The sequence below is a fragment of the Spea bombifrons genome, chromosome 7, assembly GCF_027358695.1.
Source record: "Spea bombifrons isolate aSpeBom1 chromosome 7, aSpeBom1.2.pri, whole genome shotgun sequence".
Lineage (NCBI taxonomy): Eukaryota > Metazoa > Chordata > Amphibia > Anura > Pelobatidae > Spea > Spea bombifrons.
Genome location: NC_071093.1, coordinates 13,041,727 through 13,068,822, shown reverse-complemented (window position 1 = coordinate 13,068,822; position 27,096 = coordinate 13,041,727). Strand labels below are relative to the sequence as shown.

Below are 27,096 nucleotides of genomic sequence, written 5' to 3'. Positions count from 1 at the left end.
AGGAACAATAGGGTAAAGGTAACATTTTTTACTGCTGATCACAGAAAACGAGCAGGTTAGTCAGGTTCAAGTGAGTTCGTTACACCGAAATATAATTTACATTACAGAATGGAATTTTTAGAATGTTTTGATTTTCTTAAACTTGTAGACTGTAGTCTCAGGAGTTTGCCTGTTTCTATTGCAAAAACATGGCACAGAATACAGTAAACTTTCTTAATTATACTGGTTCAACCTTCCCTTCTGTGCACGGGGACTCACGCCTGTCGCATTAACCATGCGGCATTCCTTTTCAGGTTTGCCTCGTGATTTTTTTTTCTTAACCCTGCCTGTTTACTTTCATTAGCTTTTGTTTGATGACCACATTTTGGAAATTAGGTCAGCTGCTGGTATATTTAGCATATGAGGCACCAGATCCTGCTTTGAGTAAATTCCTCCATAGTACATTTCCGCATCATCTGGGCTTGACGCTGTACCTAGCACTGTACATGAACTTCCCCACTCTTATTACATTCAGCCATGTTGATAAAGAGCAGTTCTGGACTAGGGTTGTAAATGTGGAACATTCATTATGTGGATTCTATTGGTATCCATGGTGATTGCTTCTTATTCAGAACCACCAGAATTTCACTTTACCCATTGGACCCATTATATGTGGCTGGTACAAACAGACCATAAGTTTACACTTAGACAGATAGATAGAAAGATAGATAGATAGATAGATAGATAGATAGATAGATAGACAGATAGACAGATAGAAAATGAATCTAAAATGGTTACAGTCCAGTTTAAATAAAACTATTCCCATTCAAACATAGAGAGTACAGCAACAGGAAGCATTTGTTCTTACACAGACTACCTAAGAGTTAAAATAAAGGGGTGTGGACGAAGGGTGATTGGAGAATATGTCTTACAGTAAACGTTATCGTAGTCTATGTTGTCATGGCAATGTGGGCAGGGCCTGCGTATTCCACCTTCGGATAGGCTGACAGTAGAGGTTTGCTACACGACCGTACTTTCCTGTCACATTACTTGGGACGTCCGCAGGCTGTTGCCGTCGAGGCCGGGTAGAGAGAGTGGGATTTGGGCGTCCAGATACACCAACACGGACATACTGCTAACATATCCGACAGGAGCCACCCGGCCAGGGTCAGGGGCCAACATGACGGAGATTGCCTTACCTCTCTCACAGCAGTCACAACAGGTAAGGTAACGCCCAACGTGGACGGCGAGAGCTGCCACCTGCCCTGCTGCCACCCTTTGGCTAATGGTGGGGAGAGGGAAAGGGTCTCGAAGAGTAAGGGGGTCTCACGGGAGGCTGTGCGTTGGCACTGACACCCTGACAGTCCCCTGAGACTACCCTCCCCCAGCTCTGTAGCTCTTACGCAAGAGCTGTGCATGTGATCATTAGATCTGGTGATCTGAGCACGGGCGGTGGGAGGAGATCTTATTAACACTTCCATAACCACGGGGGTCCTTTGGTACCCGTAGCGTTCGGGAAGATTGACAGATGGCTTTGGTTAAAATAAAGCTTGGAGAAATAAGAATGAATGTATGTGCGACATTCTAATGTGAAACAGGGTATCGCCATCAGTGCATGGATTCAGCACCGAGTAACCAGGAACTTTTCTTTCTACTTTGAACCTCCGATATTAGGGTCTCGTGTAATAAATAGATATATCCTATAAATTGGACCACGGGTGTGTTTAGAAATACTGAATCTCTAAAGGTTCATCGTGATCACGGCCCCCATGTAATAAGGATGGATGGGTTACAGCTGATTTCCAGGCCGGTTGTCTCATTTCCCAGAAGTTGTTCCAGAAGAGGGTGTTTTGGGGTATTTCGAGTTTGTGGAATGCGAGCAGTAAGACTTTATTGGGACAGACGGAGATGGAAATCGCAACAACTGGCTAAAAAATGGCATTCTAGAGATTTCTGTTCCAATGCCATTTAAATGAACCGGCGTTTGTCCTCCAATGTCACTTGGTCACCATTAAAATACTCCTGTTTTATTGGCCGGACTCTGTTTGCACGCTCTATCCTTGCGGTCACCAGGGTTCTCTTTACAGGGTTCATTGATCACATGCCGGGATTAATGTTTCATGTATGGAACATGCTTTTTCTTTATTGTAGGTGTCATTTATTGTTCTTTTCTTGAGTGTAATGTCATTATTTAGACTTTGAGTTATAACGTATTAAGTCGTCGAGTGCCTGCTGGTGTGTTTAATGCCCAGCAAAGAACTGTTAGCATGTGGGAACAGTGCCCTCCTAGGACTTTTACTCCAATAAGTGGCACAAATAAGAGTAGCTCTGCCTGCCCATTGTGTTGCGCTAATCCATAGGTTGCTTTTGTGTGAATAAGCCAATAATATTGATGTCCTGTAGGTAATATTTGCCTTCTGTCATGAATGCAGAGTTGCGATTATCATAATATTAGGTAAATAAATATGTAGGTTGGCTTTGACAAATATATAACCTGGGTACATGATTTCTTTATCTTAACCTCCCTGTGACTTTGAGCCTTGCAGGGAGTGGTTGGTCTAAGAGAATTGCCAAAAAAGATAAGATAGAAAAAAAAATTTACATTTTAGTCTGTGCGCTAAAAGGAACATGACTGCAACTGGCTGCTATTTGACAAACACATCCTAGGGGGATTTGTATAACATTGATGTAAGATGTTACGGATCCCTTTTGTGCCTTTGGTGCAGCTTTAGGACATTCTTTGCTCTTCATGTGTAGAGGATTGATTGCTGGATCATATTTACTATGAACTCCGATATAAATGGTGGTTAAGATGACAAAGTGCTGTGCATCATGTTAGGTGATTGTGTTTGGAGTGCCAAGGTCTATACCATATGGTTTGTCAGGGATGGCTAACACTGATCACCTTGAGTATTCTGTAAAATGGGCCCGGTTACACTCGCCGATTGAGCTCAGACATTTTATCACAAAGTTCCTCCAGTAGAGCTGAAGATATAAAAGCCATGAACGCAAAAAGTTGTGATGCAGACATGTTTCTAAGGACAAGCATGGCGAGCGTGTGCATTCATGTCTATTAGCTGTGACTTTCTCTGCTGGTTTTACTGCGATTGAGATCCCATTTCATAAATGTCTGTCCTGATATGTCCTTGAAACAATGACAATACCTGCAGTATATGTGAGCTCTTGTCACGTGTATAGTCGGATTTCAGGGAGAAAACATAAATAGGTGCCAAACGTGATAGAATGTGAACGTAAACATTATATACGGTTAAAATGCTTTTAATGTAAATAGGGACCAAAAATGCCCAATTTGTCCAGTCTGACAGCAGACTCATGCATTGACTCTCCCTACAGCACCAAGAAGTGCTCATCATTCACCAGTCATCTAGGAGCTCGACACAACGCAGACCTCTGAACCCACAGCTCCTTCATTTTTATACTTTGCTTAATGAGAAAAGGTGTGGGTTGTATAGAGAGAATTTAATGTAATTTTGTAGCAATTTTCTTTTTTTTCCCCTTATACATGGATTAAAAATCCTCTAAAGTAATCAGAATCTGTTTCATCTAGAAGCAAAAATAAAAGAAAGCAAACTTAACCTTACAACATTATCCGGAAGCATGGAAAATGCATTAGAGTGTTGGCATAATTGTTTTCAAAGCACACCAAGTAAGAGACCTGGAATGAAAAGTTCTTGTGTGTATCTTGAGCGTCGTTGAGAGCCGTGGTTGGATGTAGACAATCCCTTTGAAGGATCCCTGTGCGTGCGAGCGTGCGAGGGAGCGCTTATGGTCTCTGTGCACAGCGGGGACTTGTTGGAACTGCTGGGAAGATTGCGCAACCAGTCCTGTGAACTTCCTCTCCACTCCCTCCTGGAAAGGCAACTTTTTTTTTTCTTTTTTTCCCCTTTTATGAAAGTTTCCCCACTCAGAATTGCACAACCACAGCTGCCAACATTTTCACAAATTTTCCACATATGCTCGGTGCTTCAAAAACTGGCCGCTTGCTGTTTCTACTTCCATCCACTTTGACTTGCAGCTCCACTATACGTGGGATAAGGCAGTTTGCTCAGCCTGTATTAACAAATGTCACCTGTCACATTTTATACTTCTGTGTTTCTGAGATTCTCTTTTAGAGATAAAATGTAACAAAGTCTGCGGATCGTCTTTAAACGTCATTTGTTGGGGCAGTATGATTATTATTTAATGACTTATGTAGCGTCATATTCCGCAGGGCTGTACAATGGGTATGAGCCTTTCAATAATGGGTTATTTCATGGTTGCAAATACGTATGCCCTGATTTTAAATGTGAGAAAAAAGGTAGGCTCTTTTTAATTTCCTGTCTTGGGCAGATAATGTTGGTTGAAGTATTTGATAAGCCTTAGTGATGTCACATAAAACATATTTTAAGGCAGTAAACAACATCGCACAGGATATTGTTGGAGCTGAATATGCCATATAATTCATCACTAATATGCTAAATTTCTTAGATGAATATCAAAGCATATTATTTCTCTAGGTTGCATTGTAAATGTAGGATGTATTTGTTTATTTGGTGCAATTACATTTGTATTTACATCTCTTAAAGATATATTTTCTTTTAAAGGAAGGTCACAAAATAAAGGAGGGACATGGACTTTTAATGCATGTTAATTGCCTTCGTAAGTCAAAATATTTTTCAATTTATTATACTTTATAATTGAGCGCTAACACTGCCCAACCCGAATCGGTTGCATTTAGTATAGTCTTTTTAATATTTATAATGGATTGTCAAAACCATCATTGTGGACGTTGCCCATTCTTGTCTGCGCCAGTAAAACTGGAAATGCCTGCTTTTCTTTAAAGGAACTGTTATGGTATTTATTTTCTAAATAAAACTTTCTTTGAGCAACTCTATAGAGAATTCTATTCCATTGTCCCAATGAGATGAAACATTAAGCCACGGCTTAACAAAACCCAAGGGCCAGGCTGCCATGGTGACTAGGAAATGCATCCTGGTGCTGGGGGTTTTACCTGCCGGACACGCAAATTGGCTCTATAGAGCTGGTTTTGTATCCAGCTACTGGCTTATGCTAGGAATTGGGAGCTCGGTGTCATCTTATTACCTCACAGTAGTAGCATGACATTTCCCGGATTGTTTGTCTGGTTCCTGCGTAAGGGACAGTCTACTGGCCCTGACTCTCCTACTATAGAATAATGCGTACTTTAATGCATTCTTCCAAAACAAATAAATAAAGCTGGAAACAGAATTTGTAGCCGTGCTGCTTCCTGGATGATCCAACATCTCTTCCCACTGATTGGCTGCTTGAAGCTTTCCATCAGTGGCAAGAAAGTGTTTCCATTGAAATCAATGGGAAGGCTTTACACATGCGCACCGGGGTCTTAACAGACCCTCTCTACCCAATGTTGACCAGAGCCAGTACTGGTGGTGATTACATTATGTGCAGGGAGGAAGCTGGGAGGGCGGTAAAAGAGGCAAATGCATTTAAATTTTACAAAATGGGTAAACACACTTTTCACCAGAAATCTATATGGGTCACCCCACAAAACATAACTATGCATTCAATACTAACAGCAATAAAACCTACATTTTGCAGCCTTACGCTGTCTGAATTTCTTGCCACTTGTGGCCAGTCGCTTGCAGTCGCTTGCAGTTGAAATCAGTGGGACATCTTCTTGCAAATGCATTCGGCCCCCTGGAACTCTCATGCACCCCACACTGGAGCTGGCTGGTGGAAGGTATACCATGAGTGCACCCTGCTGAACAGGAGATGCATTCTGCATCATTATTCATAGAAGGGAGTTTAAAAAAATCCCTCCACAGGGAAAAAGTTAATTTATTGGTGACAATATGTGTCAATGGTGCTGGGGAAAGAGTAACACAACTCAAGGTAAAGATAGCGGTGTGTGGAAGAGCACTTCACTCCTCAATGCAGGATGGAACTAATCTCAAAAACCAGGTACTCATGGGTCCTAACATCTAATCAGTGATCCCCCAAGTTTATGTGCTCTGTTATGCTAATGCCTAAAAGTTTCTGTCTAGCTTTGCCTATGATTACTGTAATGTAACACTTGATGGTTCAGGTTCATCCCCTGAGGTTCCAAACCCAACATTATTTGCGGTAAATGTGGTTATCATTGTGAGCACAACGTTGCTGAATGCCCATCAGTATGCAGTCTCCGGTTATTACACATAATGTACCAGAATGTGTAGCTGATGTGGAGTGTGCAAGGGTTTCAAATAAAAGGATTAGGGGTAATATGTATGATTTGTTTGTATTTTCTTCTTATTGTTGTCTATAGAGAATCTTCACTTTGCAGTAATGAGCATGTAATCACACCCGTGAAATGCTGGTACACATTTTCCATTAAATGTATTGAAAACAGTTTCTGTATTGTTAATGCCCATTGAACACCTTCTAAACATTGGATGTGTGACATTGGATATGGCGGTTACCAGGCAGCGGTATTTTGCAGTGTTGAAATAAGGGAATTTGAATTCCAAGTGGAGCGGAATTCTAGTCTAAACCAACAATTAGTACTTGCAACAGTGATCAAGGAGTATTGTAATACAGCTAAGTAATGTCGTAATACACACATTAAATATCGTAGTTCCATGTTTATGGAGGAAGCCATCTAGGAGAATATGTTGAATTGATATATTAGGGGATAAGGAATACTTTGGAGTATTCAGAGTCCTTGACGATCAGCAAGTTCTTTTTCTCTACTCTCCTGAAGAACTTCACGGCTTGAGAGAAGCTTTTTACTGGTTCCTGTTTCTTCGTTATTTTGCTGTGATGAGTTTTTTGCTCTCATATCAACCTACCCTCCAGATATTATTGTGTGACAAGTTTTCTGTAATGTGTAAAAGGCTTGCAGTAAATACAGGGCAGCAATTCCTACGGGGCACTTGCATACAGCTCTACATCTTGTAGAGCCAGAGCACTACAAATAGTATATAATCCACCCAATATTACCGTATTATTAGTGCTTTATAAATACAATATGTGTATATAATATACACATTTACATTCACCTTTTATCACAAGTAGGGATACCTAATGGGAGGTTGCTATCTTGTGATGTATCATATACGTAATTGTCCGCCAAGTACATTTTGAAGGACATTGGATCACTTCTCTGGCACGGGAAGGTTTTTGCACAGTTGTACATTTACTTTCTGATTTCCTCCATCCCCGATATTCCAGCAGCGACAGTGTCACTCCATAAAAATTACTAATTATTATTATTATTAATAATAAAACAAAGTACATTTAGTACTTTTTTTATTATTAATAATAATAATAATTAGTAATTTTTATGGAGTGACACTGTCGCTGCTGGAATATCGGGAACGCCTTATTAATGGTTCTGTTTCCAAAACAGCAGATTAAATTTATCATAAGACTAGATAGTTGTCATAATAACAGACATGTCTGTATCTTCCCATATGGGAGGCGCTTTGCAACTAAAGTCTTCTCTGTATTAAGATGAAAACAGAAATGTATGTGGGCCCAACTTCTATATGGAAATTGTGTAATGCTCAACATCAATGTCACTTTTGTTAAAGGTAGAAAGACTATTTTGTGATGGACATAACAAGAGAGTCTATGGCCAAAGAGGGTTTGGCATATCGCTCTTCCTCTTCCTCTGTCATTCATATTAAGGTTTTAAGCAATTCTGTATTAGAATAACATCTAAATACCATATGGGAGCTAATTTTATTATTTCTAAGAGAAAATGATTTGTTAGCCTACAAGAATAAACAAAGATAAACTGTACTATTGCAACATGGATTGATAAAGCTTTCTAAGAGAGATTGTTTTACATAATTAGGTCACGCTGCAAACAAACTTTGTCTCCCACAAACCAGGAGGGGCAGAGCGGAATCATGTAAGATTTGTTTGCAATAGAGACGGGAAAAATTGGGGGAAAAAACATGGAGTGTGGAATATGTTCTTTTACAATGACAAGTAATAAGCATACGATATGGTATTCAGATTATATCAGATGAAGACCTTCATGAAATACTTATTATGTAAAGCCTCAAATGGTGTATCCTGGGTGGAGTTGTTTCCAGGGCCTGCACTCTCTTATCTTAGTGATTTATTATTAGGGAAATAGCGATCAAAATCAGTCTCTTAGTTAAGAGTAACTGGTACCCAATCCCATCCGCTTTGTGCACCATCCACAGAAATCGTCCTGATCGAGAGGGCCTCCTTTTTTTTTTTTTTGCAAGCGTTGGACAAATAGCCATATTGTCCACTGAATGAGGTAGCTGTGCACCGTAAGCGTAGAGCGGAGCTCCCACCGCTATTGTTATCCTGTATTGTCAGTAGGGTACGTAGCATTGGGTGTTATATGTGTTTTTGATACTTGAAACCACACGAGTGTCCCAGTCCCTGTTATCCCAAGGGTGATTGCAGTCAATTCTTTGGACACTTCAGTTGAGTGTTGCTTTTCCAAGATGGACTCTGGACACTACGGGGGGGGGGGCATGAACCTGAGCCGACGTCATACACACGGTACTCTAAGCCAGAGTATCGTCGCACAAAATGTTTTCTTCTTTTGTGTCAATATGTAGCTTGTATAAGAACATTTACACCACAAATGACGTCAAATGTTTATACATTTTTGCTGCACAATTTATGGTGATATGTATTTCATCCATCCTTAGCTGAATTTGGAAAAGGCAAAATTCAACTTCTAAAACATTTTGTACCACTGAACACACATTATCTCTCATGTTCTATCAAAGACACACTTCTATTCTTTAAGACACTTATGGCATAGAAGACAAGTTAGAGCCAAGGTTATTTGTTTTACATAGCGCCATCATATTCCACAGCGCTGTACAAGGTTCAGGGACAAACAGATCTGGTTCATAATCGTATGGGTTATAAGAATGTATATATTTATCTGCTTATTTTGTTTAGCCCTTACCTGGACACCATATTGGTGGGTGGGCCACTTGCAATCCTATTTTTTTTTTTTTTTTTGTGACCTCTCCTGTTTGTGCGCATTATTCAGAATATGATCCTCTCTCTGTTGCTAGCAAGTAGCGTGTAGGAATGTGCACTATCTTGCTTGGCAAGGACAAGGCCAGCCTGTGAATTATGTGTTTTATGCGGTAGAGCTTAATAGTTCTGCGCCCAACCCAATCTACTTTAGTAATTGGAGACCTTTTCAACTTCTGGTATCCCCTCTCCAAATCAGTGCTAATGGTTTTGGCATTGTTTGTTATAAAACAGGAAAAAACATTGGAAATAGGATAAACTCCAGACATTTCACGCAGGTGTATAGACTGTAAGAAACACAATGATAACAAACACAATGATGTGTCCGTGTGACCCAGTGAATAATATAGTGGGAGAAAAAGAAATGTGCTTCTTCACAGCCGTAAGGGGAACTTTCGAAGGTTATGCACAACCATTGGATTACTCATCCCTTTACAATTCCGCAACATGGTTTATTTAAATTGTCAGGCGTTAGGAGGAAATATTAATTTCCAAGTTACGCAATTTATGGTTTTTTTTTTTCTCTTCCAGTTCTCTGAAAAAGTACAACACAATTTTGGTTTAGTTTAAGTTTTAAAACTGGTTATAATGATGTGGTGTCAAGTACAAGCTCACATGGGTGTAGAAAGTACCTTTGTTGCCTACTATTAAAATTGTTTGTTTAGTAAGCAGTCCCAAGCCATGACCGACAATTTGGTTGCACAGTTTTGGTTGTATGAGCTTGGTTAAAATACTTGTGTTTATTTGCCATCCGTTGGCTACAATGAATGCTACGGAAAGCGTTGGTCTTGAGTGAGGTAAGGATACATCGCTGATTAAACGTACAGTTCACTAGGAGTAGGTGTTTTATTCTCTCAAAGGTTTGTTTCACTGACATGTTATTGGAGCAGCCGGTCTCTTATATGTAGCAGTAAATAAAAACTGCAAAGAAGTCGCATACAGACATATAAATGTAGCAAACCATTTAAGCAATAGACAGTAGAAATGTGATATCTCCACCAATAAAAAGGGTGTTTGCTTTTACTTCTATTATGAGTTTAAAGGATAGCCATTTGTGCAAATAAATGTGGACTTGAATCAAATGGAAAAATTTGATTCAACAGGAACAGGAATAATACCCCTGATTAATTTTGTGCGAAAATCTATAGAATAGACTCATTTTCTCTTACTGCTTTTTGTAGGATATGGATCTGATTGATATCCTTTGGAAACAAGACATTGACCTTGGTGTGGGCCGTGAGGTTTTTGACTACCACCAAAGACAGAAAGAATATGAACTGGAGAAACAGAAGAAGCTTGAAAAGGAAAGACTAGAGCAGCTGCAGAAGGAACAGGAACAAGCTTTATACACCCATCTGCAATTAGATGAGGAGACCGGGGAATTCATTCCCATCCAGCACCCGGCACCGGTTGAGCCAGCAGTATCCACACAAGCGCTTACCAGTTCCATGCAGGTAATACGCAGAGTTTTTTTTTTTAATTCTTGAAGAAACTGCTCCCTAAACACATCCTGGCATTAAGAAAATACCTTACTTTTGTTTTTCTCTACGTAGAGTAAAGATGGCATAGGAACAGTAACTGCCTTGTCCTCGGAGGATTTCATAAATCTTTTGACCGATACATTCCCCTTTGTCGTAGAGAATGTTGTAAGTACTGACGAAACGACAAATGTTTTATTCTGCCTTACTAAATATAATGGAGTTTTTGCTTAAATATCAACATTGGCTATTCTTTATATGGGAATTTGTTTTTTACACTTGTAATAATTTTTTGAAAATCACACTGAATAGTTGGATGGATGGAGTATGTATGAATGTACATGTTAATATGTGTGTGACTTCGCTTGAATAGCAACCCCGGGCCAGAAGGGGTCAGCCCTTTCGCGGATTTTCACTGCTCAAACACTACACTGAGCTGGTTTGTAATGAAGTAATTTCCTACATAACCTCATAACGTTCATGAGTGTGATTAAGACTGAGGCATTGTGTTTACCCCAAGGCTGTATTAAAAGGAGTATGTGTCTAGTAAGACTGATACATATGTTAAAACACAAAAGAACACTGTTTTAAACTAACTTTTACACTAGTAATACAAATGTGGTGGAAGTTCCACTTTTAGTTTTGAACCTAATTGTTTTGGTGTAATTATAGGGGTAGCAAATTGCTGCCGTTTTCCAGGGGAGCTTGATTTTCGGCATCTCCTGTAGCCGTGATGTACCGCAGAAGCAGGGGAACCTCTGCTCTCCTGCCGGCCCATGAGTTGGTAGAGACCGAACGAGGAGCATTACGGCATTATGACCAGCAGCATATTCTGACCTTGGCCGCATAGGCCTAGGGTGGTTGGTCCAGGAAGGACAGACACTATGCCACAAAGCCAAAGGGCATATGAGCCTGTTGGGCAGAAGTAAAGGATGACTGCTACAGCTGAATCCCATGGTTGGTTGAGGCACTGCCCTGGATCAGGCCTGAATGCATTGCCAATTATAACTGAGCGCTGTGAGTTTGTTCACTCCGGTCCAGAGTGCATGGTTTACTATTGTAATATTACCAATGAAAAGGTATAAGAAGTGATTTAACAGTTTACCAAAATCATTGTTGTATTGTCCACAGGTACCTAGTGCAGAATACCAAACGTGGGTTCCCGATCCTCCAATAGAAACCAACCCGAACTTCCTGTATACAACAGCAAACTCCGAAGCAGCTCATTTGCAGAACACAACTGCTGATGGAGAGAGCTTGCAAGAAATGGAACAGGCCTGGGAAGAATTAATGTCTATAGCAGAAATGAAGGTAACGTATTAACTCGCCAAAGCCACGACAAGCTGACTAATATTTAGAAGTCAACAAAAGCCCCAAATTAACAGCACAGCTTTATGGAAGATAGAAGTCTGTAGTCTTCTGTCATTCAACTGTACTGGCATGTCAGCCATGAAACCCGATGTATAATTGCAACTCCCGTGTGTTTTGCCATCCTGTGAGGTTTAGTTATAGAGATGCAATTACAAACCCAACAATTGGTGTAGTTCTTCAATCTCTTGGGTGCTGATCCAAGAGTAAGAAAACAACAGCTGCATGATAGCAGTCACCCTGGTTACATCATCTGACATATTTACAATACATTATGCAGGTTCTTACCTTCTTTCATGAGCATATCACTGTAATTGGACCTGGATAATGTATGATTTGGGTAATAAAAAAAAACATCACCATAACAACGAATGTGCCCTGTCAGTTTCCAAATCTGGGGTTGTCCAATGGAATAAGTCCCAATAGGCTTGGAGCTACATTATGTGTTTATTGTCCCTTGCAAGTATCGACAAACGTTTTAAATGTTTTGTTTGCATCTATGTTCCCAAAGTAACATTTCCCCCCATTTTTATTACCCTACAGTGTTTAAACAATGACCTTGATGGTATGGTCAATCTAAGCATGTACTCAAATCCAGAATACCCGGTGCTGGCAGAGACTTCCAATAACTACAGCATGTCCAATCCACAGTCTGGTTTTGAAAAGCCAATTGACAACACCATTTCCACCTTTTCTGGTGAACTTGGGGGTTCATTCTCTACAAACATACCTGCAGTGAACACAAATGATTCCTTTAATTTTTGTGACGACCTGTTGACCCTCATTGACACAAAAGTAGCCAATGTTGTGCCTTTAGAAGAAAGTTTAAACCAGTCTCTAAGCGAGTTTCTAAATGAAACCGTTGACATTACAGACTTATCATTGTGCAAAGCTTTTAACGGAAACAGTCCGCAAGAATTTGATTCTGATTCAGGAATTTCAGTCAATACGAGCCCCCGTATCACATCACCGGATCAATCCATGGGTTCTTCTCTTTACGAAGATGCTCATTATGGCTACAGTGATTCAGAAATGGATGACATTGAGAGCACACCTGGAAGTGTACAGCAAAATCCGCCAGAAAAATTTACACACACACTTTCAGAAGAGGCTTTCTACTCCCTTTCACCTTTAGTTCCTCATGACATGAATTTATTTGAAACCGATGTTCTCAGCCCAACAACAAAAGAATTGCCCACTGAACCTGGTCACAACAAAACCCCATTTGCAAAGGACAAGTCTTTGAGTCGCATGGAAGCTCGTTTCAGTAGAGATGAGCAGAGAGCTAAAGCTCTCAATATACCATTCTCGGTTGAGAAAATTGTTAATCTACCGGTTGACGACTTCAACGCAATGATGTCCAAGCATCAGTTCAATGAAGCCCAGCTTGCCCTGATTAGAGATATACGCAGGCGCGGCAAGAATAAGGTAGCCGCTCAAAACTGCCGGAAGAGGAAAATGGAAAACATAGTAGAGTTGGAGAGTGACCTGGACAAGCTAAAATATGAAAAAGAGAAATTACTTGCAGAGAAAGGAGAATACAATAACAGCCTCCATCAATTGAAAAAACAGATTGGAAGCCTTTACATGGAGGTCTTCGGCAAGTTACGCGATGACGATGGAAAGCCATATTCTTCCAGTGAATACTCTCTACAGCAAACAAAAGATGGAAATATTTTCCTTGTCCCCAAAACAAAAAAGCTTCAAATTAAAACAGAGTAGTGTTGATTTATGTCGGTTTCCTTTCTTTCCTTATTCTGGGGTGGAATTCTTAGGGTCAGTGAACGGGACGTGCATAGCAGGTATCTCACGCACAACTAGCTTTCCGGTGCTGTAGCACTTACATTTATGTGGAAAAAAGACTTTTGTTTTGCAGTTTTATGCAGTTAATGAAAAGTATCTAGTTTTGCCAGCTGAAATGCTACTACATTTATTTTCATATTTCAAGATTTAATGATGTATAGTACAAAATTATTTAAAGAGCATGATGTGTTTAAAGAACTATCATATCCAAATACCACTTTGATTCTACTATAATAATAGGACTTGAACATGTGTGGATTTGGGGTAAGCGCAGGAGAGAAGCATGCTGCCAGAAACCACTAAGAAGTTAACCCCTGTTGCCAGCCTACTGGCACTTAAAAATAATATTCTTTACCTAAGGCTTGGGCTATGCCAATAGTACCAATTTAAGTGCTCGTGGTCTTTCCGATGCCTTTGGAACACGCATGGGATTTATATTAAATGTGTGCAGTCTTTTTATACAGACTATACTTCCCACGATAACCCTATTGTCATTCTAATTAACTGTAAATAGTGCAATACATATTTATATAAATGTATAAAATTCTTATTTTCTTTGTTACGAAGTGTACCAAAATTACATTTACTACACAAAATTTGTTGAAAGAAGTTTGTTTTGCTCTTTTGTAGAAAAAGCTTTGCCTTAATTCTCTCCATTTTTTGTATGTTCTCTTTTTAGCATCAATAAAATCTAAAATTTGGTATTGTAAGGCATGTACGTGGAGTTCATTGTACCCAAGATAAGCCTAACTGCATTGTTACTTATGGAACGTTATTTCATAGAAAGAAAAAAAAATACAGAAGTAACCCAGTGCTTGTCTCTTGTCCAAAAACAAGCGAATGTCAAATCTTTCTTCCTCCTTAAGGAAATACGAGTACATAACGTGTTGTGTGATGCATTCAGGCGGGAGGGTGGGGGTAAGAGGAAAAATGGAGGGAATTCTGCTGAAAGGAAATATATCCCAGATATCTGCCATCTGTAAAGAGCCCCCCCCCAACCAAAACATCACATACTGTGTGATTCATTACCTACTATATTCAAGGATGTTGCTTCATGTTTTCAGCAGCAGCTCCAAACCTGTTTAAGAATTCTTAACCAAAGTGGTGTGTTAACATAGCTTAAAACACAATCTCTTACTGTATGTATGAGACGAGTACACTCCATGAAGAAACGAAGGCAAAAATTGTTTGTAGGTTGTCATTTATTTTTAATTATGCTATATTTACAAAAAGAAAATGAATTGGAAAATTTACTTGAATTTAGGTACACCTTTTTGAAATGAGAAGAGTGTCAGGTTAAAGAAACAGGCTAATAAAGCCCCCATAAACTGTTGAAAGATATTGAGCCAACCTTTAAGTCACCATGAAACCCAAAAATCATTCCGCAAGCCTGTGGGGCTGACGGGGCATTCGTTCAGGATGTCCTCAGATGCCAGGTTACTTCTGAAGTAGACCTGACCACGAGAACAGCCTGTGCTGACAAAGGGAAGACAATGAAAAATGGCTGGAGGTCTTGACTGGTACAGTTTAGTGAACGACTAAACTGTTTTTACAAGGCTGATAAATATCAAGTTTGTAAGGGAATTACTAATTTCTATAAACGGCCATCCAATGAACATTTGCACCCTGTTTAAATAATTTAGAATTTAAGCAAAGCACACATACGATCATTCCACCATGCAGTAAAATAGTTCAAAAACTATCATATACCGTAAACTATTAACTCCCAAGGACCCAGAGCTCACTCCAGTTTCCATTGAGAAGATGAAATTCGGACACTTCTTCAGGAGATCCTTATCTTTTCCATCCCCAGCACCGCTGTCCAGGGATGGAAGTGATTGTCCTCTTACAGTAGAAGATATGAAAAGTGTTTAACCCATTACAGCAATATACAAGTTTTTTGATTTTTTTTAATGCGTCTCAATTATGAAAAGAAAAAAAGCAGGGATTATATGAAGAAAAATTCACTTAGAAAAAGCTGTATGAATTTTAATGTAACTGTCGAAAACCAGTATCTGACAGCGGATAACGACCTCAGGCAGTTTTGTGGCCGGATGCGACAATAATAGCTGCCCGAATAGGGAACACAAGCGATATTTTGCGACCACAAATCTGTTAGGGACTTGGACGTTCCAGTGGAAGACTGCTACTTTTTCTAATGCACTTGCAATGAAATGTTAGCTCTTCTGAATTAGTTATTTTTAACATCTGTAGGTTTAGATTTCAAATTCGGGTAAATAAGAGGGTATGAAGAAATTGGTTTACTTACTAAAGCAGCTGGCAGGAGAGTTACGCTTTTAACATAATTAGGTCTAGACTTGTGCTTTCTGATTTGTAAATTTCATTTGTACACATGCCTGAAAAACAGACACCCAACGAAGAACAAAAACAGCTTGAAATGCTAATTCGCATTGGTTTTTTTCGCTCTCGAGGTCTCCCTTCTCCGCAGCTTCTCTTATACTTTGTTTCTTTGTCTTTCTTGGTCCAGTACCCCCTCCGCTGTCCCATTTGTGAACATGGCTTCAAGGAGCACTTCCACAAGAGGCAGAGCCTCTGCACAAACTTCTCCCAATTGGAGAAATGGGGAGGAGGCTATCCCTGTAGAAGTTCTCCAAGAGGCTGGAATAATGCAGACAGATCCACTGAGAAAGAAGTGTAGAAACTTTTCTCCACAGACCCTTCTACATTCTGACCTGATTTAGGACTTCTGCAAAACGGCAGTACATCACCAATCCAGAGTAATGCAGATAGATCTGCAGACAAAGAAGCGTTTCTACATTGCTTTCTGTGGAGCAGTCTCCATTATTGTGGCCTCGACGGCCATGGAGGGTGCGCCCTTTTAAGTAAGTGATCCGGTAGACCTGGATAACGAGCAGCGGACCAAAAATAAAAAATACCTTAGAAGCAAAGCTGCGGACAAGGAAACAGGTATATAGAAGCAGCTAGCGGAGAAGGCCGGAAAGGCAATGAGAGCGAGTGACAATAAAATTAGTTTCCGTATCGAAAGAGGCCTTTGAATTTCAGCTCAACCAAAAAGGCAGGAAACAGGTGTCCAAAAATGAATGGACCAAAAAACAAAAAATTGGTCCGCGTTGTTTTCGCTCCATGTGCAAGTCTGTGTTCATTATGCAATTATACAGGGTCAAGCAAACCTTTCGCATTAGACCAGGGCTACACAACTAAAGTCCAGAAAAATCCACACTCAAGTAACGTTACTCAAGATGGAATATCCAAAAATTGTGACTTGTTTGCAGCACTTAAGGACTGGAGCTGTACAGCCCAGCATTAGGTGTTCACTGAGGTACCAATTTTAGGATCTTAACTTTTAAAACATGTACATTTTACAGGCTACACTATGCGGACTTTTAATCCATCTTGAGTGATAACAGTTTTATTCATTAAGCTAGGTTAGGACTTTTGGATCCCTGCAAGAACAAGTTTTGTAAACTAATGCAGAAGAGAGATATAGTTAATATGGTGCATTTACAAAAAGCACTCTACATCATTTGTGCGTATACAGCTAGTCCTCACATCACCTATTGCAGATTCCTTGGAATCTGCAACTTTAGGTGAAACGTAATTCAATTCTAAGGTCCCCGTCCTATGTCGCAGCTCTGCCTTAGATGCATCTTTTGTCTTCACCCACTTCTCCCGCATCTTTCTTTGTCCATATCTTTGAATCAGGCCTCCCGGAGGACTTGCAAAAAAAAGGGCGGAGCTTCTGGGAACAGCCTCTCCCCATTTTTCCAATCCAGAGGTTATTCTGAGGAGCTCTGTCCTGTAGCAAAAGTGTGCCGGATGCCTGATGCTAACACATGCACCAAGAAAGAAATATGACCCAAGGAGAAGTGGATGAAGACAGAAGACTTCACAAGAAGATCGGAAGTGGGGCTGCAGGGAAGGCGACAGGGACAATGAGGTGGTCGGTGGAGAAGGCAAGAAGACATTGAGAGCCTGAGTGTTACTCAAGTACTAGCTGTATATGTGCAGAGATCCATATATTACAGAAAGGAGAAATGTTCTACAAGTTTATAGTAATTCTCTCTGGTTCTAGGCCACTAGAACACTATATGTGGAATATCACCAACATTATCAACTAATACTTTACCCCTTAAAACCTTCAGGACGTTTCATGAAGAATGTCATGACGGCATTGAGCAATCCAGACTATTTAAAAGGTTTACCCCATATGTTCTCAATAAACAATGCTCCATCCGTTGTGAATGCTGCTGATCAGGTTGCCAGCTGTCTGGTCCCTGGTGCCATGCAGGGGGATCAGATGTTATGGCAAAGCCAGCCACTGCATATAAAAATCAATAAAATACCCCAGAAGCAAAAACATAACACCCTAGATGTTTAAGAAATTGGCTGATAAGAGCGATGGAAGTTGTGGCCAACAAAAATGCATGCACGAGAAAAAGGAAAACTGGCATTCTTTAGATAAAAAAAAAAAAAAGATACAAAGGTTGTGAAAATGTATTTAACCAATTATTTTCTGTGTTGTTGTGAGTGTCAAAATGCTGCTAGTGAAATACCCTGTGGTTGTCTTCTCTACAAATATATATACTTTACCGAGGGGGATTTTGAGCTGGTGGGCTGCTAATCAATCCTATATAAGACATACAGGCCTTTACAAAATAAAATAAAGTTTGGGCAAAGAAACTGGCATGTTCCATTTTGTGCCACATAACTTTCAGAAAAACATTACAAAAACAATCTATCCATGTTTTCTCAAATGCAAGACACTTGCATTCATATATTTTGTGGTATTTTGGTCAACTGAACTGGTCTGAATACAATTTTCAAAGTAAAACATTAGAAAAAAACTATTTTCATTATTTTAATGTGTTATTCATACTACAAACCATATAAAAATCAAAAGAATGCTATATCTGGGAAAAAAAAACAATTTATATTTTGCATGTATAAAAATGCTGAAGTCTCAGGTATTTGGGCAAAAAACACCCTCACAGTAAGGAAGGGGTTAATCACGGGAGAACCACTACTCAAGCGTAGTTTAAACCTTCACAAAAATCTACTTACCCGCAGGCAGCAGTGCTGAGAGAAGTATTTCTCCTTCCAAACCCTCGGGCATCAGTCGCCTCCTGCAAATGGAAAGGTAGTTACTTTCACAATTCAAATATGACTTTCTTTTGGGTAGAGAATGAAAGCACACCTTACCTATGCTCAAGACCCCTGCTTTCAGGTCTCAGTGCTAGTCCTATCGGTTTTTGGTCACACCTGTAGTAGCTATCATTCTAGAAGACTCCAATAGATGTTGCACTCTTGCTAGACTGTCTTCGTTATTTCAGCTGTAACTAGCCTTGGGAAAGCTGCTCACTACCAGTATAGTTGCTGCCGTTACATCTCAGGAACTTGAAGCTGTTGCTGTAACGCCTTTATTAATGCGGACTGGTTCCATACTGTAAAGGCTGCAGGAGGTCCTGTGCTAGAGAAGTCTCATTTAATCATCCTGTGTGTATGGGGGGGGTGTTGTAATTCTCTTAAATTCAAGCAAACCCCCCCGTTCCGCATGAAGTTAAAGGAACACTCGAGCTAAGGCTCTTTTATAAGCAGAAGCAAGTAAGGCTTTAATCCATCAAATATGTATCCTTTATGTTATTGGGAGAATGTAATAAATCTCATGTGAATAGTAGTTTTTCATTTTTGCTGCTTTTTCAAGCAGATGAGAATGGAAGGAAGTTAATTATGGAGGATTTGTCACTTTAATCACCACATAACTAATAACTACAAAAATTACAGTGCCTCACATCTTGATAAAAGGGTGCGTACCGCGTTAGTCGTTGAGAAAACCGGAGAAAAGTATAGTTACGATACCATTTATTGGCCTAGAGTTTCATTGCGAGCTTTCGAGACCAAGTTGCTAGTCAAACGCTCGCAATTAAACTTTCAGCCAATAAATGGTATTAACTATATTTTTAACATATCTTGGCAATTATAAAAACGATTTAAAAAAGTTGAGTTTGACCACAAACTGAGAATTCTCAAAAAAAAAAAAAAAAGCCAGCAGGATGTAATATTTGGGATTATTTCCAAAAGGCGTGCTTACCAGTTAGCACATGAGCCACCTGCTCAGCCCACACAGCCACAACGCTGTGCATTGCATGAAAGATCAAGAAAGGTTTTACGTTGTACTGGAAAAGGGCAAAACAAGAAAACTAGAACCCAAACAGTATTTACTGTACCATTAACAAAACCAAAATACATTGACAGTTTTAACTTGTTTTCCAAGTTACTTGATATTTAGGAAACACTTTTCCAAAACAAATGAACTAGGCAAGTATTCTATAGAAAAGTAGTAATACTTAAAGTATCTAAAAGCTGCACACAACATGTGAAGCACAATATAGGTCTATTGATTACACATTACAATTGATAAATACACAGGTGGCACTAATGTGTCTCCCAAACAATGCAGTTCCCTTTCTATTTAACTCATCTCAGTAAATGAAAGCCTATTAACCATGTCCTTCGAAAAAAAAATTGTTCCTCTGCTAAATATATTTTTGGGTTCTGTGAGGGACGCTTCATAGAATGTAACATTGAAGGCATCCACACCTGTAGCGTGTTTTATGCTGTGAACCAGTAATGTGTAAAAACAAAAATAAAGCTGGCCTTTGAAAGTCCATAAGGAATATTATGATGTAACTTATGGCACCCCATGGACCCAAGTGGCAGCACAGCATTCAGAAAAACAAAATCATTTTGTTCTAGACTATACTAATTGATTTCTTTGTGTATGAACCAAAGCAAACCCTGTAATGTGTTTATTGCAGAACCTGGCTTTATCTAGATTAATCACCACAATCCTTACATAAAGCGCTGTGGAATCTGCCGGCGCTTTATAAATAAATGTAATCACAATATTTGATTGTGTGTATAGAAGACTCTTTTCCAGTAGTTCTCAGTCATTCTATTTCAATGTAGGAATCATGAGCCGGAATACCACATACTTATGATCTGTGCTTTGGGTTATAGGTTGGTAATTTACAGGGATCAACAAATGTGGTATAATAAAATGTTTTACTCTTTAGTAAACTGTTCCACTGGCTTACAAGAATACAGAGTTTATTTACTGTCAAATGCATTATCTGTAAGCTTTGCTCAAGAATTCTTCCATGAATATATACCAAATGGGCAAACATTTCATTTCTTTCTCACCCATTTATAATCCAGTAATCCCAATTTTTACTGCACTTTCAATAAAAAAAAAAAGAATTCATATCTGCCACTGATCATGCATTTAGTCACATGACCAAAACGCATTGGACTCCTTTGAGGGTGAAGGAAAAAAAAAGCTGCTATAGGCATTAACAAGACTTTGGTATAAAGGAGAAAACATTGATTTTATTACATGGAAGAACTGAGCCCTGAAGAACATGGGGGAAAAAGCAAGCTTACAGATCAAAACTAGTTTATTTAGTAGAAAACATACAGGCGAATGGCGTTTGTTTTTTTCACTTGGCTCAAAAAAAAACCCCATCTTTCAACTGCCAAAGTAGTTTGCATCACAACTTAAGGGATAACAGAAATAGGACTTTAATTAGGCAGACACATACTGTGCCTACTATGCGACAAGCACAAAAAAACCCCAAACAGTAGCAAAGGCCTAAATCAACATGTCACAACAGGACAGCGGGCAGTTGATCCTAGTGTTTTAACACGCAATCCACTAAATTTGATATGCAAATACAGGAGAGGAAAAGAAAGTTTCCCTCAGCGGATTCATTCAATGACTTCCAAGTCACATAACAGTGTGCAGTCAATTAGTACTATTAAAAAAAAAAATAGTATACAAATACTCGTTTTAACATTTAATATAGCTATTGACACACTGATCTTTCACTATAGCGAAAAGGCACAATGCACTCATTTCATACAGACCTAGATGACTGACACGCGCGATACTACTGTAGTTCACAAATCTGATACTTGTAACTTTATATACAGCACGGTTTCATAAACCTTACAACACTAACTCCAACTTAATAAAATAAAAAAGCATGTTTATTTTGGTTGAGCAACACCTTAAGCCCTGATTAATTGTTGAAACACTGAACTACACAAATTGTTTAAAAGTTAAAAATTCCTTAATTCTTTATTCCTGATACGAAGAGCACAAATTTACAGGGCAATATACCTGATGTAATGGGAGAATGGGAGACACTACAACAGATAAGGGGGAAAAAAAAAAAAAATAACTCAGGAATGTACATCTAAATCATGACTACATTGCATTAATTATCAGCTGCACTCTTTGCAAACTGTGGCTATGACAGTTCTGAACAAGAAAAGCCTCCTGTATAAGCTGTGGTAACTTTTCTGACTATGGATCATCACGCCTCCTGTGGTAGATTTTACAGTTCCTCTAATGCACATGGACGACTGTCTCAAAGTAACCTGCAGCTTTCCTGACAACTCCTCGCTCTCTTGCTAAGAACTGTAGCCTGTTGAATAATATAGGACAAGAAAGTTATTACTCAGTTGAACCTTAAACCAGTCCGTAGCACAAAGAAAAAAATTGAGATTAATCACCTCTGTTGCGAGTCCTAAAACCTTCTGCTTCCATAGCTACTGCCACCTCCAGAGCCATAGCCACCTAAAAACAAAAACATGTTTAATACGAGCATGTTCAGGAACCTTTACTTGTCAAGTCTAGTGAAGAAGCTTGACATACCACCATAGGGGCCGCTGCTGCTTCCAGAGCTCCTTCCACTGAAGCTTCCACCACCCTTCATAGGTCCATAGTTAGACTGCTGCTGGCCACCATAATTTCCAAAGTCATTATAGCTTCCTGAAATGACAAATGTGTGAGGATGACCAAACATACAACCGAAGGTAGAATTCAACAGGACATTCTAGATTACCTTTACGCGGCAGTCTATTGCCCCACACAAAGGATGCTTTAATGGAGTAGCAGCATTTGGCAAGAGCAAAGATGAATTCCACACTTTAAAATGTCAACTAATAACTACTTCATTTAAGGCAGTATTGCAAAGGAAGTATAGGAGCATGCACTATGTAATGCATATGTACCTATGATGCTTAATACTGCATACATTACCAATACCTAATAGTCTATTTTCATAATATGGCTTTGCAGAATTTTCAGATTTCTGAATTTGGATTTCTGGAGCTCCTCAGACATTTTGTCAGGAACTTACCACCTCCAAAGTTTCCGCCTTCATTGTAGCCATCATATCCGCCACCACTTCCACTGCCATATCCACTGCCCTGGCTTCCGTACCCTGGACTGCCACCATAACCTCTACCACCATAGCCAGGTCCGCCGCCATAGCTAGCGCCTAAGTAAAGAACAAATATTAGCCTGGTACAATTAACTGTTTATACAAATAAAAATGCATATCATGTCTACATCCATAACATACTCACCATCACTGCCAAAGCCATTGTATCCATCACCGCCACCACCGTAACCACCTCTACCACCACCACCGTAACCACCTGCGGAAGAATGTTATGCAGGACATTTAGACACCGATTTTTGTCACAATAGGAATACAAGATGTTTCCCCCCTAAACAAGCATATAAAGGCTATATACAGAACACAGGTCAGTACAACACAACTAAACTGACTCAACTAGAATCATAATGTATATACACAGCATAACAGCTACACATAATATGAACTGTAATAACCATATGAAATGTTAGAGCTGTGATGGGGCTGAAGACAAATGACCTCAGCTTTTCTGGCATCTGTTGGGAAAGGGTCCCCATCATTCTACTGTAGTAGCTATGCAATGAATCATGATTTACATTATATTGATTAGTGCACTGGATATATTGGGTGTGTGTTTAGTATGGAAAAATAAAGCATTTGCATATGACATACTAAAAACCTGTATACAAATTTAAATATTACCATACCTCTGCTTCCAAATCCCCCTCTGCCAAAGTTACCACTGCCTCCATAATTTCCACCACCTCTGCCCATGAAGTTACTTCCTCCGCCACCACGGCCTAATAAAGAAAAAAAATCAAAGAACAGTTGAATTATTTCATCATGAAAATACTTTTTCCCCCATGCCTTAATCCAAGTAACAAGTAACATACCTCTCTGTGAGCTGGCGGCCTGCATCTCTTGTTTAGAAAGGGCCTTCTTCACTTCACAATTGTGTCCATTAATTGTGTGGTATTTCTGAACTATAAACAAAAAAAAACAAAAGAACAAAACTTCAGTATAATTTTCTAAACGCTAGTAGTCGAACATTCCCCAAAGGATCATTTTGTTTAGTAATGGGTTGGATCAGTGGATACAGATATTAACTTTTTTTATTTTTATATATAGACAGGTGTATTGAGCCTCACTTATTTGTACTCACTACCAAGTGTTCAAACGCTGCTTTGTCATCACATTTAAATTGTACAGTTTAAAATAACAAAGGCACTCAACAGCATCTTACAGTAAGGATATGTTTAAACATGTATAGCCGACACTTACCAACAATTTTATCAACGGTATCATGATCATCAAAGGTAACAAACGCAAAGCCCCTTTTCTTGCCACTCTGTCTATCTTCCATAACTTCAATGGTTTCAATCTTGCCGTAAGTCTCAAAGTAATCTTTCAAATGGTATTCTTCTGTGTCTTCTTTAATGCCACCCACAAATATCTTTTTCACGGTCAAATGCGCACCGGGCCTAACTGAATCCTAAAATAAATCTTGTTTGAATATCCAAAAGAGGAGGACTTCCCTTAAAAAAAATAAAATAAAGCATATAAATTTGCTTACTTCTCTGGAAACTGCTCTTTTTGGCTCCACCACACGACCATCAACCTTATGCGGTCGAGCAGCCATAGCAGCATCTACTTCTTCTACACATGAATAGGTGACAAAGCCAAAGCCCCTGGAGCGCTTTGTCTGTGGATCTCTCATTACCTAAACAAAAAAAAAAAGACAGTTGAAGTTGTGAAGGGTTGCCAGAAGTGAACTTTACTAATAAAATATATACACACACACACACACACTGAGATAAAAAAAAAAACCTACCACACAATCTGTTAGCTTTCCCCATTGTTCAAAGTGTTCCCTCAAGCTGTCATCTGTTGTTTCAAAGCTCAAGCCTCCAATAAACAGCTTCCTCAGCTGTTCAGGTTCCTTAGGCTCATGGCCCTGCAAAAACAAACAGCTATTTACAACCCTACACAGTTTATAAATGACACGCATCACATTGTGCATAGCTAAGTGATTATAAATAATAAAGGACCAAAGGAAACCACCTGGGCAATAACAGCACAAAATACCTTAACTTTCATGAATTCACTTAAGATACAGTACAGCGCTTTATGGGCCTCCCCGTATACACATGCAGGGTATAAGGTTGGCTACATTCTATAAGCGACCATTCATAAAGTGAATCGTAGTTACCTGATCTTCTGAGCTCCATTCATCCTAAAAAAAAAAATACAAAACATGTTTTTACTATATACACGAGAAAATTAACGTTTATTTAAATTCAGGATATTCCATAATTTACATATAATGCGAAATCCGTCTCAAAGATATAGGCTATACATATACTAAACGTTAAACCTCACGATCGTAAAACAAAACAAAAAAAAAAAACAAAAAAAAAAACACCCCGGAACTTAACAGTTTTGAAATGAGGGAGTGAAACGTGATCGCGTAGTAGTAGCAGCAGTAATAGTAAAATAGTAAACAAAAATCCCAACGCTAGCCCGAGCACCTTTCGTTAGGCGTTTATCTACGGCAGGGTTAACACGCAGGGTCTTATCTGCCTAAAATCACACGCTCTGCGTCAAAATTCACCCCTTTCAAAATACGGCGTTAGTGGGACCGCAGCACTAAACCTGGCGATATTTCAGCGGCTCCCATTTTCTCTAGGCCTTGTTTCCTGTTGGCGGCCATTTGAGGCCTTAGCCGCAGAGGGGGAGGGGCTTTAGGTCCTCACGGAGTAGGCCTTGCTCGACGTGAGCGCTGGGGTGACGGACCACGCGAAAAAGAAAGGATAAGTAAGCCACTGCATTCCTTACTCACAGGGCTGGTAAAGGCCCTGCTGTGGCTGTAAAGACAGCTGCACCCCCAAACCCGCACAATACCCATCGAGGCCGGCTACACTTCCCACGAGCTATCCTCAAAACCCACCTGCTCCGGTTATTATGCTCGCTCCCACAGCCGGTAACAACCTAAATCAGCACAGAACGGAGTTGAAATTCCACAAACCGAACGACCACTTACCTCCATTCCTCCGCGAGGCATTTAGCTACGTTCACTCGGTGTTACCGCCAGGAAAGAAGAGGTTGAAGGAAGGCGCGTTCGCCTCTCACGTGAGACGTTCCAGGGCGTGAACCCCGCCTCTTGCCTTTCTTCCCAAATGATGGCCCCGCCCTCACATACGTCTTACGCTGCTGCGGCGGCGCCATTTTGATTTTCTAGAAGTGACGTGTTTAGTGGAGTCGTAATGGTTGAATTGTGGAGAAATTATTCATTTATTTTTTTTACCGTAGTCAAAGTGTCTGGATGACGTGGAGCGATAGCATACAGTCTCCTTATACTTTGTATAACGTAAGGGGTGTTTTCCCCCTCTCTTTCCAGGGCACATGTGATATACACGACTCTATATAGCGCAGGTACCGAGTCTCGTTAAAGTTCCGTGTCCTCTAGCAAGACGATTTTCATCTATTTCGGGGGTTATAGAGGAAATATTACGGGATGTATGTCACTTTTTTGAAACTCCTGTTTCGCCCCCCCCCCAATATTGAGCATTCTGATTTTTGTCACAGACCCCGAAACCACCACATAAAACTATGTTACTAAAAAGAAAGGGTGCCTGGGTATGTCACTAGAACCATTTTGACACTTTTTAGGCACCTATGTCATCATTAATCACTGGCAGTCAGTTTGCGGTAACTTTATTTTTTTCCTAGTTGTTGCTCGTCTGTTGTAATTTTGCTTTGTATTTCTTGACCAAAGAGGTGACCGCAGAAAAGGTCCATTTTAAGTAGAGTTGTGCATTCGTATTTGGGATCAAGAATGTTGCGTTTTCGTTGTTCAAAAGGAATATGGCGGCGCATAAACGTACACAAAGACTCACGACACGTTTTCCTGTCGCGCCCGCTATTTCTTGAAAGAGGGACATTGACTGACTGAGCGGCATATCAGGGAAGTTCTTAGCGCTGGCTACCCGAAGCCTTCCTTTATGGGACTCGGCCAGGACTGCCCGCTGATGCCAGGGGCATTCCCGCTGATGTCAGTGGGCGTTTCTGCTGACACCGCTAACACCCCCAATTAAAGGGGAAATGGGTGGGACATGTCAAGACCCCGCGACCCGGAGGATTCAGGTGTTGATCCGTAGAGAAGAGGTGATCTCCCGATCCCCCGATTCAAACCCAGAGAGTTCCCGGGTATGCTGAGCGGATCAGCTCACTTTTGTGACATCATGCAT

The 27,096-nt window shown here is 39.9% G+C and overlaps 2 protein-coding genes across 2 annotated transcripts; one reads left to right on the top strand and one right to left on the bottom strand.

The window, feature by feature from the left end:
• The first annotated feature begins 993 nt into the window (after positions 1–993).
• Positions 994–14,353, top strand: NFE2L2 (NFE2 like bZIP transcription factor 2). Its single transcript, XM_053471749.1, has 5 exons — positions 994–1,201; positions 10,176–10,448; positions 10,548–10,640; positions 11,604–11,783; positions 12,384–14,353. Exons 1-5 carry the CDS (start codon positions 1,160–1,162, stop codon positions 13,560–13,562), a joined length of 1,767 nt encoding a protein of 588 aa, XP_053327724.1. The 5' UTR covers positions 994–1,159; the 3' UTR covers positions 13,563–14,353.
• A 7,112-nt stretch (positions 14,354–21,465) lies between these two features.
• Positions 21,466–26,017, bottom strand: HNRNPA3 (heterogeneous nuclear ribonucleoprotein A3). Its single transcript, XM_053470644.1, has 12 exons — positions 25,890–26,017; positions 25,059–25,082; positions 24,681–24,803; positions 24,423–24,569; positions 24,131–24,341; positions 23,743–23,832; positions 23,557–23,649; positions 23,058–23,129; positions 22,829–22,969; positions 22,342–22,458; positions 22,200–22,263; positions 21,466–22,111 (listed from the first exon to the last, which is right to left on the bottom strand). The coding sequence occupies exons 1-11, from the start codon at positions 25,908–25,910 to the stop codon at positions 22,214–22,216; spliced, it is 1,089 nt and encodes a 362-aa protein (XP_053326619.1). The 5' UTR covers positions 25,911–26,017; the 3' UTR covers positions 21,466–22,111; positions 22,200–22,213.
• Positions 26,018–27,096: the final 1,079 nt, after the last annotated feature.

Excerpts from the sequence above, each read along its gene's own strand:
- NFE2L2 (XM_053471749.1), top strand. The coding sequence starts at position 1,160 with ATGACGGAGATTGCCTTACCTCTCTCACAGCAGTCACAACAG. Across the intron at positions 10,449-10,547 it reads CGCTTACCAGTTCCATGCAG|AGTAAAGATGGCATAGGAAC; the intron begins GTAATACGCAGA and ends TTCTCTACGTAG. Across the intron at positions 10,641-11,603 it reads CCTTTGTCGTAGAGAATGTT|GTACCTAGTGCAGAATACCA; the intron begins GTAAGTACTGAC and ends TATTGTCCACAG.
- HNRNPA3 (XM_053470644.1), bottom strand. The coding sequence starts at position 25,910 with ATGCCTCGCGGAGGAATGGAG. Across the intron at positions 23,130-23,556 it reads AGGGGGATTTGGAAGCAGAG|GTGGTTACGGTGGTGGTGGT; the intron begins GTATGGTAATAT and ends ATTCTTCCGCAG. Across the intron at positions 22,459-22,828 it reads AGGCGGAAACTTTGGAGGTG|GAAGCTATAATGACTTTGGA; the intron begins GTAAGTTCCTGA and ends TTGTCATTTCAG.